At 39.7% G+C, this 13,299-nt stretch overlaps 1 protein-coding gene across 1 annotated transcript in view; it reads right to left on the reverse strand.

Moving 5' to 3' along the window:
• LOC135203468 (heterogeneous nuclear ribonucleoprotein U-like protein 1) overlaps window positions 1–10,772 on the reverse strand; it is an 11,905-nt gene extending 1,133 nt beyond the window's left edge. Inside the window, exons 1-5 of the mRNA XM_064233195.1 lie at window positions 10,768–10,772; window positions 9,357–9,592; window positions 8,703–9,007; window positions 8,143–8,328; window positions 6–63 (exon numbers count right to left, since the gene is read on the reverse strand). Coding sequence (XP_064089265.1) covers window positions 6–63; window positions 8,143–8,328; window positions 8,703–9,007; window positions 9,357–9,592; window positions 10,768–10,772 — 790 coding nt within the window. The remainder of the gene's footprint in view (window positions 1–5; window positions 64–8,142; window positions 8,329–8,702; window positions 9,008–9,356; window positions 9,593–10,767) is intronic.
• Between the last annotated feature and the right edge of the window lie 2,527 nt (window positions 10,773–13,299).

The following is a 13,299-nucleotide window of genomic DNA, read 5'->3' on the forward strand; positions in this document are numbered from 1 at the left end:
CTGACCAACAAATCTATATCTTGACTTGAGCCGGAACGACGGACGCTCTGACCCAAAGTTCACCTGTTGTAATAATAATCCACTTAGCCTCATTTGAAATAGGTACATAGTGTTGAGTTTAATGTGGTGAAGCATTCAATTTCTAGAGAAAACAATTTGTTGTGAACAAAATAACAGATTACATATTATTGAGCCAAACTCACTGGACTGTAATTTTACCCTGTACCACTGCCCTGTGAAACACACTTAACTTAAAAGCAGAGCCCTACACTTCCCAGGCAATTCAACATCCCATTTAATCAAAGGAAAATATCAAAGTCCTGAACATTTAAAATACAGATAGTTATTAGTTTACAACGAATTACTAAGCTACAGGGAGATAAACAGGAGGCAAATATGTTTAGATGTTACTAATAAGAAATATATGGCAGTTCAATAGCTTAATGTTTCACAAAAAATAGCATAAAAAATGGCAAGATAGGTAATATATAAAAATTCCAAACTTCTCTTAAATAATTTGACATTTTTATAATGGAATAAAATTTTGTATAAAACTACTTACCACACCAATTACATAAAACTATAGTTTCAACTCACACAGCAGCTAAATTTTGAAATTAACTGTAGTGCTTTTTTTTTTTTTTTTTTGTTTTGTTTAGGTTTAGTTTTTGTTTAGCCCTGCCCACTTTTGGAAAGAAGAACAACTACGAAAGGCGCTTCAATTTTTTATTGTGCCCGTATGTCCTATGATTTAGTAATTAGTACTTGGAAAGTACGTATATATACATATATATATGTATAACTATTTTGTAATAAAAAAAACAGCAATTTTATAATCAAATTTGGTTTTATATACAGGTAATCCCCAGTTTACGATGGGGATTCCATTCTTGAGATGCTTCGTAAGCCAGAAAACTGTGGAACATCATAAAAAAATCCTAAGAAAACCTTACTTTGAATGCTTTGGGTGATATTGAGAACTATGTTAACTGCATTTTTTTGTGTTTTCATTCCAAAAAAAAAAAAAAAAAAGAAAAAAAAAAAAAAAAAGCCTTCAAATATTGATTACTGCATATAATCATGTGAGGTTTGATAGTAGATAAATTTTATGGCCTTAAATTTTGCGATTGAACATTACAGGTGGTATAGGCTAGTTTTGGAGAAGTGCAAGAGTTTGGCACTAAGTTAAGCCTAGGCTTTGGACTTCCGGACAACAGACAGTAAATGAAAATCACAATTTTTGGAAGTAAATTATATTTTCCGTAACTATACAAACCTGAAATCCTTTACATATGGAATTACTTTCGGCGTAGCTGGAATTACGGCCGTTAAATTCTTGAACAAGGTGTTTAGGCAGTAACTACTGTGTGGCACGCGGGTAGGCTAGCCTGCCCGGATGTAAACACTCCACTTTGCCTTTCAGCCCAGGTTCAGATTGAGGGCTGGCATGAGGTGGGCATGAATGTAAAGGACCTCAGGTTTGTATAGTTAGGAAAAATACAATTTACTTTAAAAAATTGTGATTTGTTCCTACACGATATACAAACCCTCAGTCCTTTACATAAGGAAGACTTACTGATTGGTGGGAGGAATATGAGTGAGCCTCTACAACTGACTGGAGTTCTGCGCACCTAGGCCACTCCTCCTGGTCGTAAGAGCGAGGAGTGCCCTGTCTCTGACAACTTGATCGGAGTATAGGAGCTGCATGATCAAGAGTCAGACTTCTGGGCCTTTTCGAAATGAGTGAGGAATCGTAACTCATCCAAAAATGGGCTGTGAAGAATATTTAGAGTTGGAGGCATTAATGCAAAGTTCTGGGAAGGGTTAGCATTATTACCAGTCTCCTTCCTCCCCTTGCTAGAGGAAGGAGTGGGATTGCTTCTATGATTCTGATAAGAAACATAAAAAGGATGCTGTATGTGTAAGCTTACCCCATCAATTGTCCACCAGCCAGTGTAACTTCGAGTCCTATCCTCAACCCAAAGGAAGAGGAGTGGAAGGAGATGTGGGGAAGGTGGAGAGGCCAGTCACTCTCGCATCCTTCTTACCTCTAGAACTGCACACCGTAGGCGAGATGCAACTTGTCCTCTTGAAGGAGCTGGGTAAGCAAACACAACCTGCAAGCATCCACCACCGGTCCAAGGACCTGTCGGCAGGCCGAAAGGGAAAGATATGATCGCAATGAGACCTTATCTATCTTCCTGACCGACATATTCTCTCATGGTCTCGTATATCTGCAGTGGATTAAAGACACTGCTACTCCATGGTGGGTCGTTGATCCTTGTGGGACCAGGAACATGCCAATAGGACCAAAGTAGATGAACTGATAATGATCAAACCAATGCAAAATCCACAGCGTAGCTCATGATGGTCTCAGACTCTTCAACAGCTGCTGAGGTGAGCAGTCATGCATCCGAGACGTAGTCACATGACACTCGCCTTTAGAAGGGTTATGCCGAGAAACCATACAAATCGTCTATCTTGTTCGCCACCGATGTTGGGCGACAAGATGATGATTCTCTCAAGGCATGCGCCCATCAAACGATAGTCAATTGCCTTCTAGAGACTGAGGTCCCTGATGGCAAGACAGAAGTTCTCATAGTAGTTGAATCTCAACTAAGGAGAAACAATACTATATGCCAGTGAAAGACTAAGGTGAATGCAGACCTACGTCTTCACAGCTGAATCGAGAGAAGTTCTCTCAATATTCTGAACATAGAAAAAGCCCAGTCAATGACACCAACCAGTGAAGACAACTTTAATCCCTGTTGTTTTACAGGACTGAAAACGCTAAACTGCTACTTCATTGCTGTTCGGTGAGAAGTCGGAGTTTGCAATGAAAGCGGAGCGCCATTCAGTAATGAAAACACAGGGATTGTACTGCCTAAAGAACCGCTTCTCATGGGCTGGATCAGGGAGGACATTTCTATTACTTAGAAGTAGAGCTGGCAGGGTGGGGAACAGGTGAAGTCTTCCGTTATTCATATACAAGTCGGGGTGAGCAAAGAAATTGCAAACCTACGAATTATGAGATATATTTAGAAGACAAATTCAGATGTCTGAAGAAATCATTCTGCATTATCACAGCGGCAGGTGCAATGAAGCGGAAGACTAAGCTACAGACTTCTGTTACGGTGAGGTAAACAGAAAGATGATGAGTCTAGTGAGATATCTCTGTCTGAAAATTTTTGCAACATCATAGGGCAATGCAGGAAATATGGTCATACACGTATGCGAGAATTCCAGCCAACCAGAAACCTAAATCTGTGATTGCCGGGCAGAGATTCGATTTGGTAGTCAATCATCGCAGAGGAGGAGAGACAAAATCCAAACGAACTATCTCGGAGAGCCTGCTGTTCTGGCTGCGGCAGGCAAGGCTGGCAGCCAACCCGTACACCGCTTGCTCTCATTCACTTGTCATCCTGAGTTGCCAGGTAATCCATTCCATGAAGGAATGCGTTCGGCTAGAACCATCAAGCGCAAGAAAATACGCTGAAGCATTTGCATTTCAACCGAACTGGGAGGGAAGAACCCCGTCCCATTTGGTGAATGTAAATGCCGTGGTGTTGATGTACACAATACCACTAGTAGCTCAAAATCGAAGCCAGTAACTCTTGGGAGGCTTGCAAGGCAGTCCCGAGCTGTACGTTCAATTAAGAGAAGATACTATTCGTCTCAAGTCACATAACCATAGAGTTAACTACAGTTATGTGCATACACCTCAGACAATTCAACTGTTAACAGAAGCATGTCGCGAGAGAAATATATGTAGTATATTTGTAGGTTCCTGTACATAGACCTCCAGCCTAAATTTTCTTCCATTCGAGGAACAAGAATAAGGACTGTAAGCCGGCCTCCTTCATTCTCTAATGAAGAGAGCGAAGGTGAAGTTTTCCCGAATGAAGACTTCTATGGTGATAACAGGATACCGAAGTGGACTAGTTCAAGCCGAACGGGATGTTCCCAAAACAGCAGCACTGGAGAGGCATTCACTCTCGGTGCTATCCATCCTGAACGGATTGACCAAAAACAGTCTCTCAGGTTCAAATTACGAGGAGGAATTTGGTGGAGTTTCCACCAAATTCCTCTTATTTCTTTGTTTCATTCTGGTATAACCAAGAAATAAAGGGAAAAAAAGAAAGGAGGACAGACTGTTAATGCCCGTTCTTCTCTATCCCAGGGGTGACCACCTACTGAGGCGACGGACCGTCAGGTCCATCCAGGCTGAGCCCCTCCCGAGATATTCTTCCTTCAGCAGCAGTACTTCCTTCAAATGCTAGAAATTCCAGGAATTAATGGCTTAGCGAGACCTCCTGAGTTCGTAACAACAATTACCGAGAATGTGTCTCTCGACAGTGTTTGGAAATTACAGGAAAACTAAAACACTACAGAGACGCCAGAATTTCCAAGGAATTCGAGCATTCGGCGAGATTCCTGATTATTGTAGTAAAAATTATCAGAAATTCTCGTCTCACCTACTCTGGACCATGGTCTCGCCCAAGTGTTTGCTGATCATAGAAGACAAAATCACTCAGTGTGTGCTAGAAATTCCGAAGAAATTTAAGCGCTCGGTGAACAAACCCCCCCCCCCCCCCCAAAAAAAAAATAAAAAAATTAAAAAAAATTGTCAGACGATCATCGGATGGTGGGTCCTCCCGATTCCAATAGAAATCAAGGAACGTCTGGAGAAAACTTTTTCCCGAGGAGGGTTACGAAACTCATACTGTAGGCAAAACGCCTGCCGCCACTGTGACCATCGTCTGGGTGGGGCTGAGTGTGCACCTGACAGGAGAGAGCCGATACCGTCCTCCGACACGTCCCAGTCTTCGTCGAGGTCGAACCTCTCAAGAGGACTGAAGGGGGAGCCCACACCGGTCTCTGCGTGCATGGTCCAGCAGGACCATCACGTGAACAGCGGTGATGGTCACTCCGTGAGTCTAGGAAAGCGTCATCGTCCTTGCCAGCCCCCACGATCTCCCCCAACCACTTGAGCATATGATCTGTTTGGTCCCAAGACCGAACCAGGCTCGTGGCCAGACTGTAAGAAGTGCATTCATCAGGGTACTCCTGTTCACCTCGTTCCTCCCAGTGTAGCCCGAGGAGGTTGAAGAAACAGGTGAGGGAGATCTGATGCTCCTACTCTGCCTACTAGCAGAACCAGTAGGCTGGGAGAACTGTGGTAATCGGGCTGCAGGTCTGGATCAGCGGTGTCCTTGTGGAGAAGTGCTGGACCAAGGACGGTAGCATCAGTCTCGTGTGTCAGGGGAGGACTGCAAGCTGATCACAGACCCACGGTGGTAATCAGGCTGCAGGTCTGGACCAGCGGTCTCCTTCTCCGGGCGTGGATTCTCCGCCACAAATCTCCAAATTGCGTATGTCGCATTCTCGTAATATTTGCTCCGTTTCATAGTTTTATATATGAAAATGTGCGCAATTTCATGTAGAATACACAGAATATAATTGAACGTTGTAGCTTTTCTCATTTTAAAAATATTTGCTAATAAATCACGATATTTAGAAAAAAAAACCACGTTCGGTCAAACTTTGACCGAACGCAATTATGAGCTAAAATTCTTACAGTCTAGTAATATTCAGTCATTTATCTTCATTTTGAAATAAATTCGAAGTCTCAGGCACAATATTTAGATTTATGGTGATTTTTAAAAAAAAAACTTTTTCCTTCCCTCCACCCGCGGATTCTCCGCAGCAAATCTCCGAAATGTGTACGTTGCATTCTCATAATATTTTCTCCGTTTCATATTAGGCGTTTCATAGAGTTTTATATATGAAAATGTGCGCAATTTCATTTAGAATAAAAAAAAAATAATTGAAGGTTGTAGCTTTTCTCATTTTTGAAATATTTGCATATAAATAAAAATATATAAAATTTAATTTGACATTCGTTAACTTTAACTAGTCCGAAATGGTCGAAAACTGCAATTGTAAGGTAAAAATCTTACAGAATAGTAATATTCAGTAATTTACCTTCATTTTGAAACAAATTGGAAGTCTCTAGAACAATATTTAGATTTATGGTGAATTTTAGAAAAAAAACATTTTTTTACGTCCGCTGCGTTACGAAATTCATGCATCATTTTGTGATAATATTTCTCTGTGTTGCTTTGATCGTTTTACAATGAATTATATTACCAAATTGATCGCAATTTAGTGTACAACTACAACGAAAAATAAATTAACTCATTAGCTTTAACCGTTTTGCTCACAGCGCGATTTGAATACAATTATGTATGAAATTTTTTTTCGCGCTATCATATATCGCATTATTTATATATGATAGATATTTTTTTTTAAATTTCTGATGGTGAATACTAAGCGCGCTGTGATTTTTTTAAAAAAAACATTTTTTTTTTGCTTCGGCGCTCACTCCCAGACCCCACTGGCATACGGGAGATGATTTTTATTATACCCCTTCGGCGTTAAAGGGTTAAATACAACAATTTGGACCATTCAATACCTAACCTAACCGTGGCTGTACTTGTAATAGTGTATTAGTGTACAAGGTACAAGAAATACTGTACGTACATGTATATATGTACGTATGTAGTAAAATGTGGAACCTTACCTTTCAAGTGAGGCGATCTCCGAAAGTGGCGACAGAGGAGGAGGACAAATGGCAGAAAACATGAACACTTAACTTTACGGAAACACATTAAAAAATGGCAGAAAACATTACCACTAAACTTTACGAAACACATTAACAAATGGCAGAAAACATCAACACTTCTTGATTATCGCCATCTTCACTCTCCATAGAAAGCATCCTCTTCTTCCGAGAACTTCAGCAACATTCTTGGGACCCATGTCTAATACGTAATAATTAAGTTCACACACAACACAAAGTAACTTAAAGTACAACAAAAGCAAAATCACTAACACTAATTTACGTTAACAAATGAAATATATGTGAATGAATGAATTTCAGGTGTTTACGATAACGCTGCCGCAAAAAATGGTCAAGGAACGCCTTTACATAGAGGCATGATGGGACAGATGTTGACCAATAGGAGAGCAGGATCTTACGGCGGTGAATAGCATCAGGAACCAACGGGAGAGCAGGAGGATGGTGGCGAGTCTACTGACTTGGCGGCGCGTAAGTTTTAAAATTGTTTTCGGCGGTCTGGGCGAATCTCGGACTTACAGTACACACACCCTTTCGCAACCTGAATTATTTTCATACACAAAAGCAAAAAAATCTTTCTTTGCCTTCGTGACCTGGATTTTTCGTACGTAGGGGTATGACTATAGTAGAGTCGTGACTACCTAAAGTCTTGCTATCAGCCCTAGAAGATGTTTACTCTTCCTGTCTCTTTATAGGTTTCTTGCTATCCCAGTCTCTACACTTGTTACATGTCAAATCTGCAGAACACACTTGCACCCTGCAGTCGGTACAAAGGGTATGCAAGTTGTAAGAAACTTTAATTTCGTATTACAGCCTTTGCTGCAATAACAAATGCTAACTGAACTTGAGTCTGACATACTAAGGTTCGAACTAGTCAACTATCCAAAAAGTTGTATTTAGGAAAATTGGCTCCAAACTTGAAAAACCTTAAATCTGTGAAAATCGCTCCCAAAATGAAAACCTAACATTCGCTAATCGTGCCAAAGGCTACCAAAGGCAAAAATACCTATATAAAATAACTATAAAAGCAATAGAATTTCAAAACAAGCTGTGACTTCCCACAACTGAACCTGTCATAAGCAAGCAAAAACAAATTGAAGCTCTTTGCCAAGTTCTTTCTCTTTCCCCAAAGTGGGACAAGGTAGGTCGAGGCTATGGACCTACACAAAACAAAAGTGGACGAGGCTAGTGACCTACACAAAACAAAAGTGGACGAGGCTAGTCACCATTACACAAAAACAAAAGGGTTGGACGAGGCTAGTCACCTACACAAAACAAAAGTAGTTGCTACCGCAAATTTCAAAGTTTTAGCTGTCATGCAAGTTGAAATTCTTTAGCTAAGTAATTACTTGGTAAGTACTTATATAACAAAATACTTTAAATATAAACAATTTAATAAATATTTCTTGCATAAACCTAAGCAGATACAAATAAGGACAAATAACTTGTAACTTTCCTTGATGAAAATATATAATTCAAATGATAAAGTTCCAAATACAAACCTTGAAAGTACAATTCTTGGTCAAGATGTGAGGAAACAAAGCTTTTCCTTGTAGGCTACGATGAGACACTTCGTAGCACTTCCCAAAATTCCTCCCATTCACACTAAATGACATGGTGACAGGATTAGAATCCATGTCCAAAAAGCAGCCTATGACATCACCTTTTCCAAAGGGTTGTCCATAATCCTGTAGAACAATACTGATTAGTATTACACTTGAATTGTTTTGCAAAAACTCCCCTTGCATAACCCACTACAGAAGATACAAAGAGTTCTTTGCATGATTTCTCACACACCAACTACACTGTTTCCAGCCTCTTACTTTTCAACTGTTCCAAACGGTCTTTTTAAGCTTATTTGTGAGTGTTATTTACCATTACTCTGCTTGAATTTCCCTTTCTTACATAAGAACAAATCATTCTAGCAACCCCTGTAAAAGTAGAAATGTTTACCACATATATTTGCAAGCATTATACCAACATGATAATTTATCCTTAGGCATGCTAATCTTGGTTGTAAACTTGTGCAAAAACCATACAATTTTTCCAAGTCATATCTTACTTTGATTTTCAAATCTGTGGATGCCTTTGCTCTTCCATCATAACCATAGCTGAAGGGTTCCTCTCCAAGCGTCATTCCAGCATCATCAATGGACCATCCACATCGTACAATGTGAGGATGTTGTTCCCCTTCAAGGTGAGGAACTGCCAAGTGATCTTCTACTTTAACCTCATAGAATAAGCGACCACGCAGGAAGCCATAGCTAGCACGAACTCCATGCCATGCATAAGCAAAATCTTCAGAAGTCATAGGTTTTGCACTCAAGAAGGTCTCCTTATCTATGATCAAACTCAAATCACGGTTGTCTGTGGAGCAAAAGTCACATATCAAATGGCATCCTATTCATAAATACATCAGAATGAATTTAAGGCAAGTTTGACTAAATTTGTCAATGCTATAATTACTATGCTTCTAAGATGATCAGGGGAAGTTTAAAACTTCACAAGACTAATGTAGCATTAAGTACTGCTTGGATTACTATTTTGTAAATAGAAGACAGTCACAAACTGATCACTGGATGAAACTCTGGTTGGAGACTGTACATCACTGACTGAAACTTTCCATAAGCAAATGTTCTGAACAACACCAACTATGCAAAAGCATAAAAGCCATTCCTTTGTTTCACTAAAAGAAAAAATTCTGAAGCTAACTTACACCAGTCAAGAATCACTGCCTCTTCATCATAATTCGGATCATCATCTGTATGTTTATCAGCGCTTTCAGGACGACATCTCTTGGAATCTGGGGGTCCTCGCTGGCTGGATGCTTGCCGCTTCTCGCCTCGTCTCTTTTCAAAGGGTTCTCGTTCTGGTTCAGCAAATTCTTTAACAGAAAATGCCGTTGGTGGTGGACCTTCACGATTAGTATCTGGTTCCCTCTTGGTTATTTGCCTATAAAAATTAAAAATATATTTTTTAATACAATATCCATTATACTGTAATTAGCACTGTGTACAAAACACATACTACATTATCCAAACACTAAAATCACCTCAACAAAAAGTGTAGCTGTGTGCAAATACTAGACTTATTCAAACGTCTTACTATAAATATATGAGAAATACTCCTAAACAAAATTACAATAAATCACCATCCCAAAAATACTAATGATATCAACCCTTAATGGATGGATACCCTCATATGAGTAAAAGTAACAGGTTTTGAGTGGTGGACAGATTATCTCCTGGTGTTATCAATATTATATGCCATCGATATGGAGAAATCAGGTAGGAAAGAGGTTTTTTCATTACTTCAAAAGCCTGTAAAATTTACTATTGGAACATTTTAGACCAGATCAGCTTGCCAATTCTAGACAGCTCATGATTTAGTAGTGCACTTGACTTCAAGGGAGCTCTCTCTCTCTCTCTATCTCTCTCTCTCTCTCTCTCTCTCTCTCTCTCTCTCTCTCTCTCTCTCTCTCTCTCTCTTTTTATACATAAATTACTCAGGTGTTGTTTTAGTTCTTATCTTTTATGTTGTACTTCCGATGTAATTGTAAATTTGCTAAGAAGAGTGCTACTTTTATCCCAGTAAATTTACATAAATATATCTTGAAACAAATAAGGCGCCCCTCTGCTTCAACCACCTTCCGCCACTTTTAGAAAAATTGAGTAAATCAAGTTTAAAGTTTACCTATATTCAAAACGTGATATTTAAGTGTTTTTAAGATAAAGAAGTAATTTTCTTTAAGGTTGACATGGGGAATTACTTGGCACTAATGAAAAATCTGCCTATTGAAGATTGCTTGTAATTTCTTGCAATTGCAAGCAATCTTGATTTACCAAACTCTCCTAATTAATCTCATTAAAAATTGTTTTAAAAATTACTGAAAGGGTGAAAATGAAATGATGAATTTAAACAATGATGTTGATAATCTTATGCAAATAAACAAGGAAGCAAGCACATGCTTGCAACAAAAACAATTTTATAACAAGAAAAGTAGTTTGTTTCATATTGTTATTGTTATATAAGGAATAAAGTATACAAGAGACTAAAATACAATAATTTTTACAGGCAAGCAACCAAATAAAAATGTAGGTTGCTTGTCTGCAGGCTTGCAAACATACATCATGTTGCAAAAAATAACCATTTTCCACATTTTTTTCCCCATTATTGTTGTTTTAGAATACAGGAGAATGCTACAAGAGAATAAAGTAACAGTAACTTTGCAAGTAAGCAACCAAGTAAGCTTGCTTGCAACAAAAGTAGAGTTGCACAAACAACCGATTAAGAGTAAGAAAAACACAACTCTGCAATTTTTATAACATTAACATCATATTGGGGATTACAAGATTGTAATGATGTAAAACCTAAGCTAACTATTTTTGTATTGTTTTTGTATTTTATTATATATATATATATATATATATATATATATATATATATATATATATATATATATATATATAGATATATATATATATATATAGTATATCACAGTGGTACCTCGACATACAAAAGGCTCAACTTATGAAAAATGATATTGTCAGTATACAATAAAGTTTTGTACATACGTACCTGGCAGATATATACTTAGCTTATGTCTCTGACGTCAAGACTGAAAATTCAAAAACTCGCGGCACACGCTACAGTAGGTCAGGTGATCTACCTTACCCGCCGCTGTGGTGGCGGGTGTAAAGAACCAGTCCCCCTTTCTTGTCAGATTTTTTTCTTCCACCTGTCTCCTGAGGGGAGGCTGGGCGGGCCATCAATCGTATATATCTGCCAGGTAAGTATGTACAAAACTTTATTGTACTAACAATATCATTTTTGTACATGAACTTCCCTGCCAGATATATACTTAGCTGATTGACACCCTTGGTGGATGGATCACCTAGAAAGTGGGGACAATCACATGTAAAAGGAATAAAATATATACCCTTCGGTTCTTACCTGATCTAGGCAGAAGACTTCATAGTTACTGTCTATTAGTCTGCGTTGCCTAAAGAGTTTCAGCAGGGCGTGACCTGTAGCTGAAGAACTCTTTGGGTCTACCAATGGGAACTGAGTCCACTTACTTGGCAGAATCCAAACAGGGTCTGGTCAATGGGGATCAACCCGCTTACGTGACAGAGCCTATCACTACCAAACGCAAGGAGCCTCAAGCACACCGATCACCTAACCAATTACAAATATTAGTATACGAAAGAAGGAGCTGCCTCCTGCAACCTCCTTCGTACAACCAAAAAACTCAATATCAAAAACTAACAGGGAAAAGATTAAAAAAAAAGGATGTGTTTCAGCTTCCTGCCCCAGCACTGATCTGCTAATAAGTAAGGGCCTAGCCCAAAAACACTTTTCATACGTAATCGATACGTCTTTTAGGTAGTGATTGAGAAGACAGATTCACACTCAAAAAGTGGCCTTCATGAGGTTTTTGCAATGACATATTCTTCTTGAAAGCCAAAGTCGTCACGATGGCCCTTACTTCGTGCGCCTTGACTTTCAGAAGACTAAACTGTTGCTGTTGCACGATGTGTGGGCTTCTCTAATAACATTCCTGATAAAGAATGAGAGGGCATTTTTTGATAAGGGCGTACTGGGGTCCTTACTGAGCACCAGAGATTGCTTGCATTAGCACCAAGCTCTTCTTCTTCTCTGAATATAAAATTTTCAGGCTTCTCACCAGGCAAAGAGATCTCTCCTCTTCTGTCCCAACTAAGAGGATAAGCTTTTAATTTCGAAGCTCCTGGGCCACGGTGAAGATGGGTTTTCATTCTTGGCTAGGAAAGCCGGAAGAAAAGAGCAAACCGCGGAGCCTCCGTGGAAACCTACCTCACCTTCTAGAGCCTGCAGCTCGCTGACTCTCTTCGCTGAAGCAAACGCACAGAGAAAAAGTCTTCATCGAGACGGTCTTCTGAACGAAGCTGTATGGGGAGGTTCGAATCTTGAGGACCTCAGGAAGAAGCAGTACGACATCTAGATTCCAGCTAGGGACTAAGCAAGAGGTTCTTTTAACCGTCTCAAACGATTTGATTAAGTCATGGAGGTCCTTATCTTCAGATATGTTTAATCCTCTGTGACGAAAAACTGAAGAAAGCATGCTCCTGTAGCCCTTGATGGTAGACTACTAACCCGCATTTTTCTCTCAGGAAGAGAAGAAAATCTGCTATCTGAGTCACGAGGTACTGGAGGAGGAAACTTTATGAGTCCTGCACCAACGTCGAAAAACATCCCACTTCGACTGGTAGACTCTGGAGGTGGAAGGTCTACGTGCATTGGCAATAGCCCTTGCAGACTTTGCCGAAAAGCCCTTAGCTCTGACGCGACTCTTGATAGTCTGAATCCAGTCAGACTGAGAGCGGGGAGGTTCTTGTGAAACCTGTTGATCGACTCTTAGTGGTAGGGATCTTGGAACATCCACCAGCCATTCCAGTACCTCTGTGAACCAGTCGTGGGCGGGCCAGAACGGAGCTATCAAAGTCATCCTCGCTCCTTCTGAAGCTGCGAACTTCCTTAGCGTTTCCCCTAGAATCTTGAAAGGCGGGAAACGCGTAAAGATCCAGGTTTTTTCCAATCCATCAGGAATGCATCTATTGCCACTGCTCTTGGATCCGCAATAGGGGAGCAGTATAGATCTATTCTCGCATTCCTGGAGG

The sequence above is a fragment of the Macrobrachium nipponense genome, chromosome 24 (genome assembly GCF_015104395.2).
Source record: "Macrobrachium nipponense isolate FS-2020 chromosome 24, ASM1510439v2, whole genome shotgun sequence".
NCBI classification, from domain to species: Eukaryota; Metazoa; Arthropoda; class Malacostraca; order Decapoda; family Palaemonidae; genus Macrobrachium; species Macrobrachium nipponense.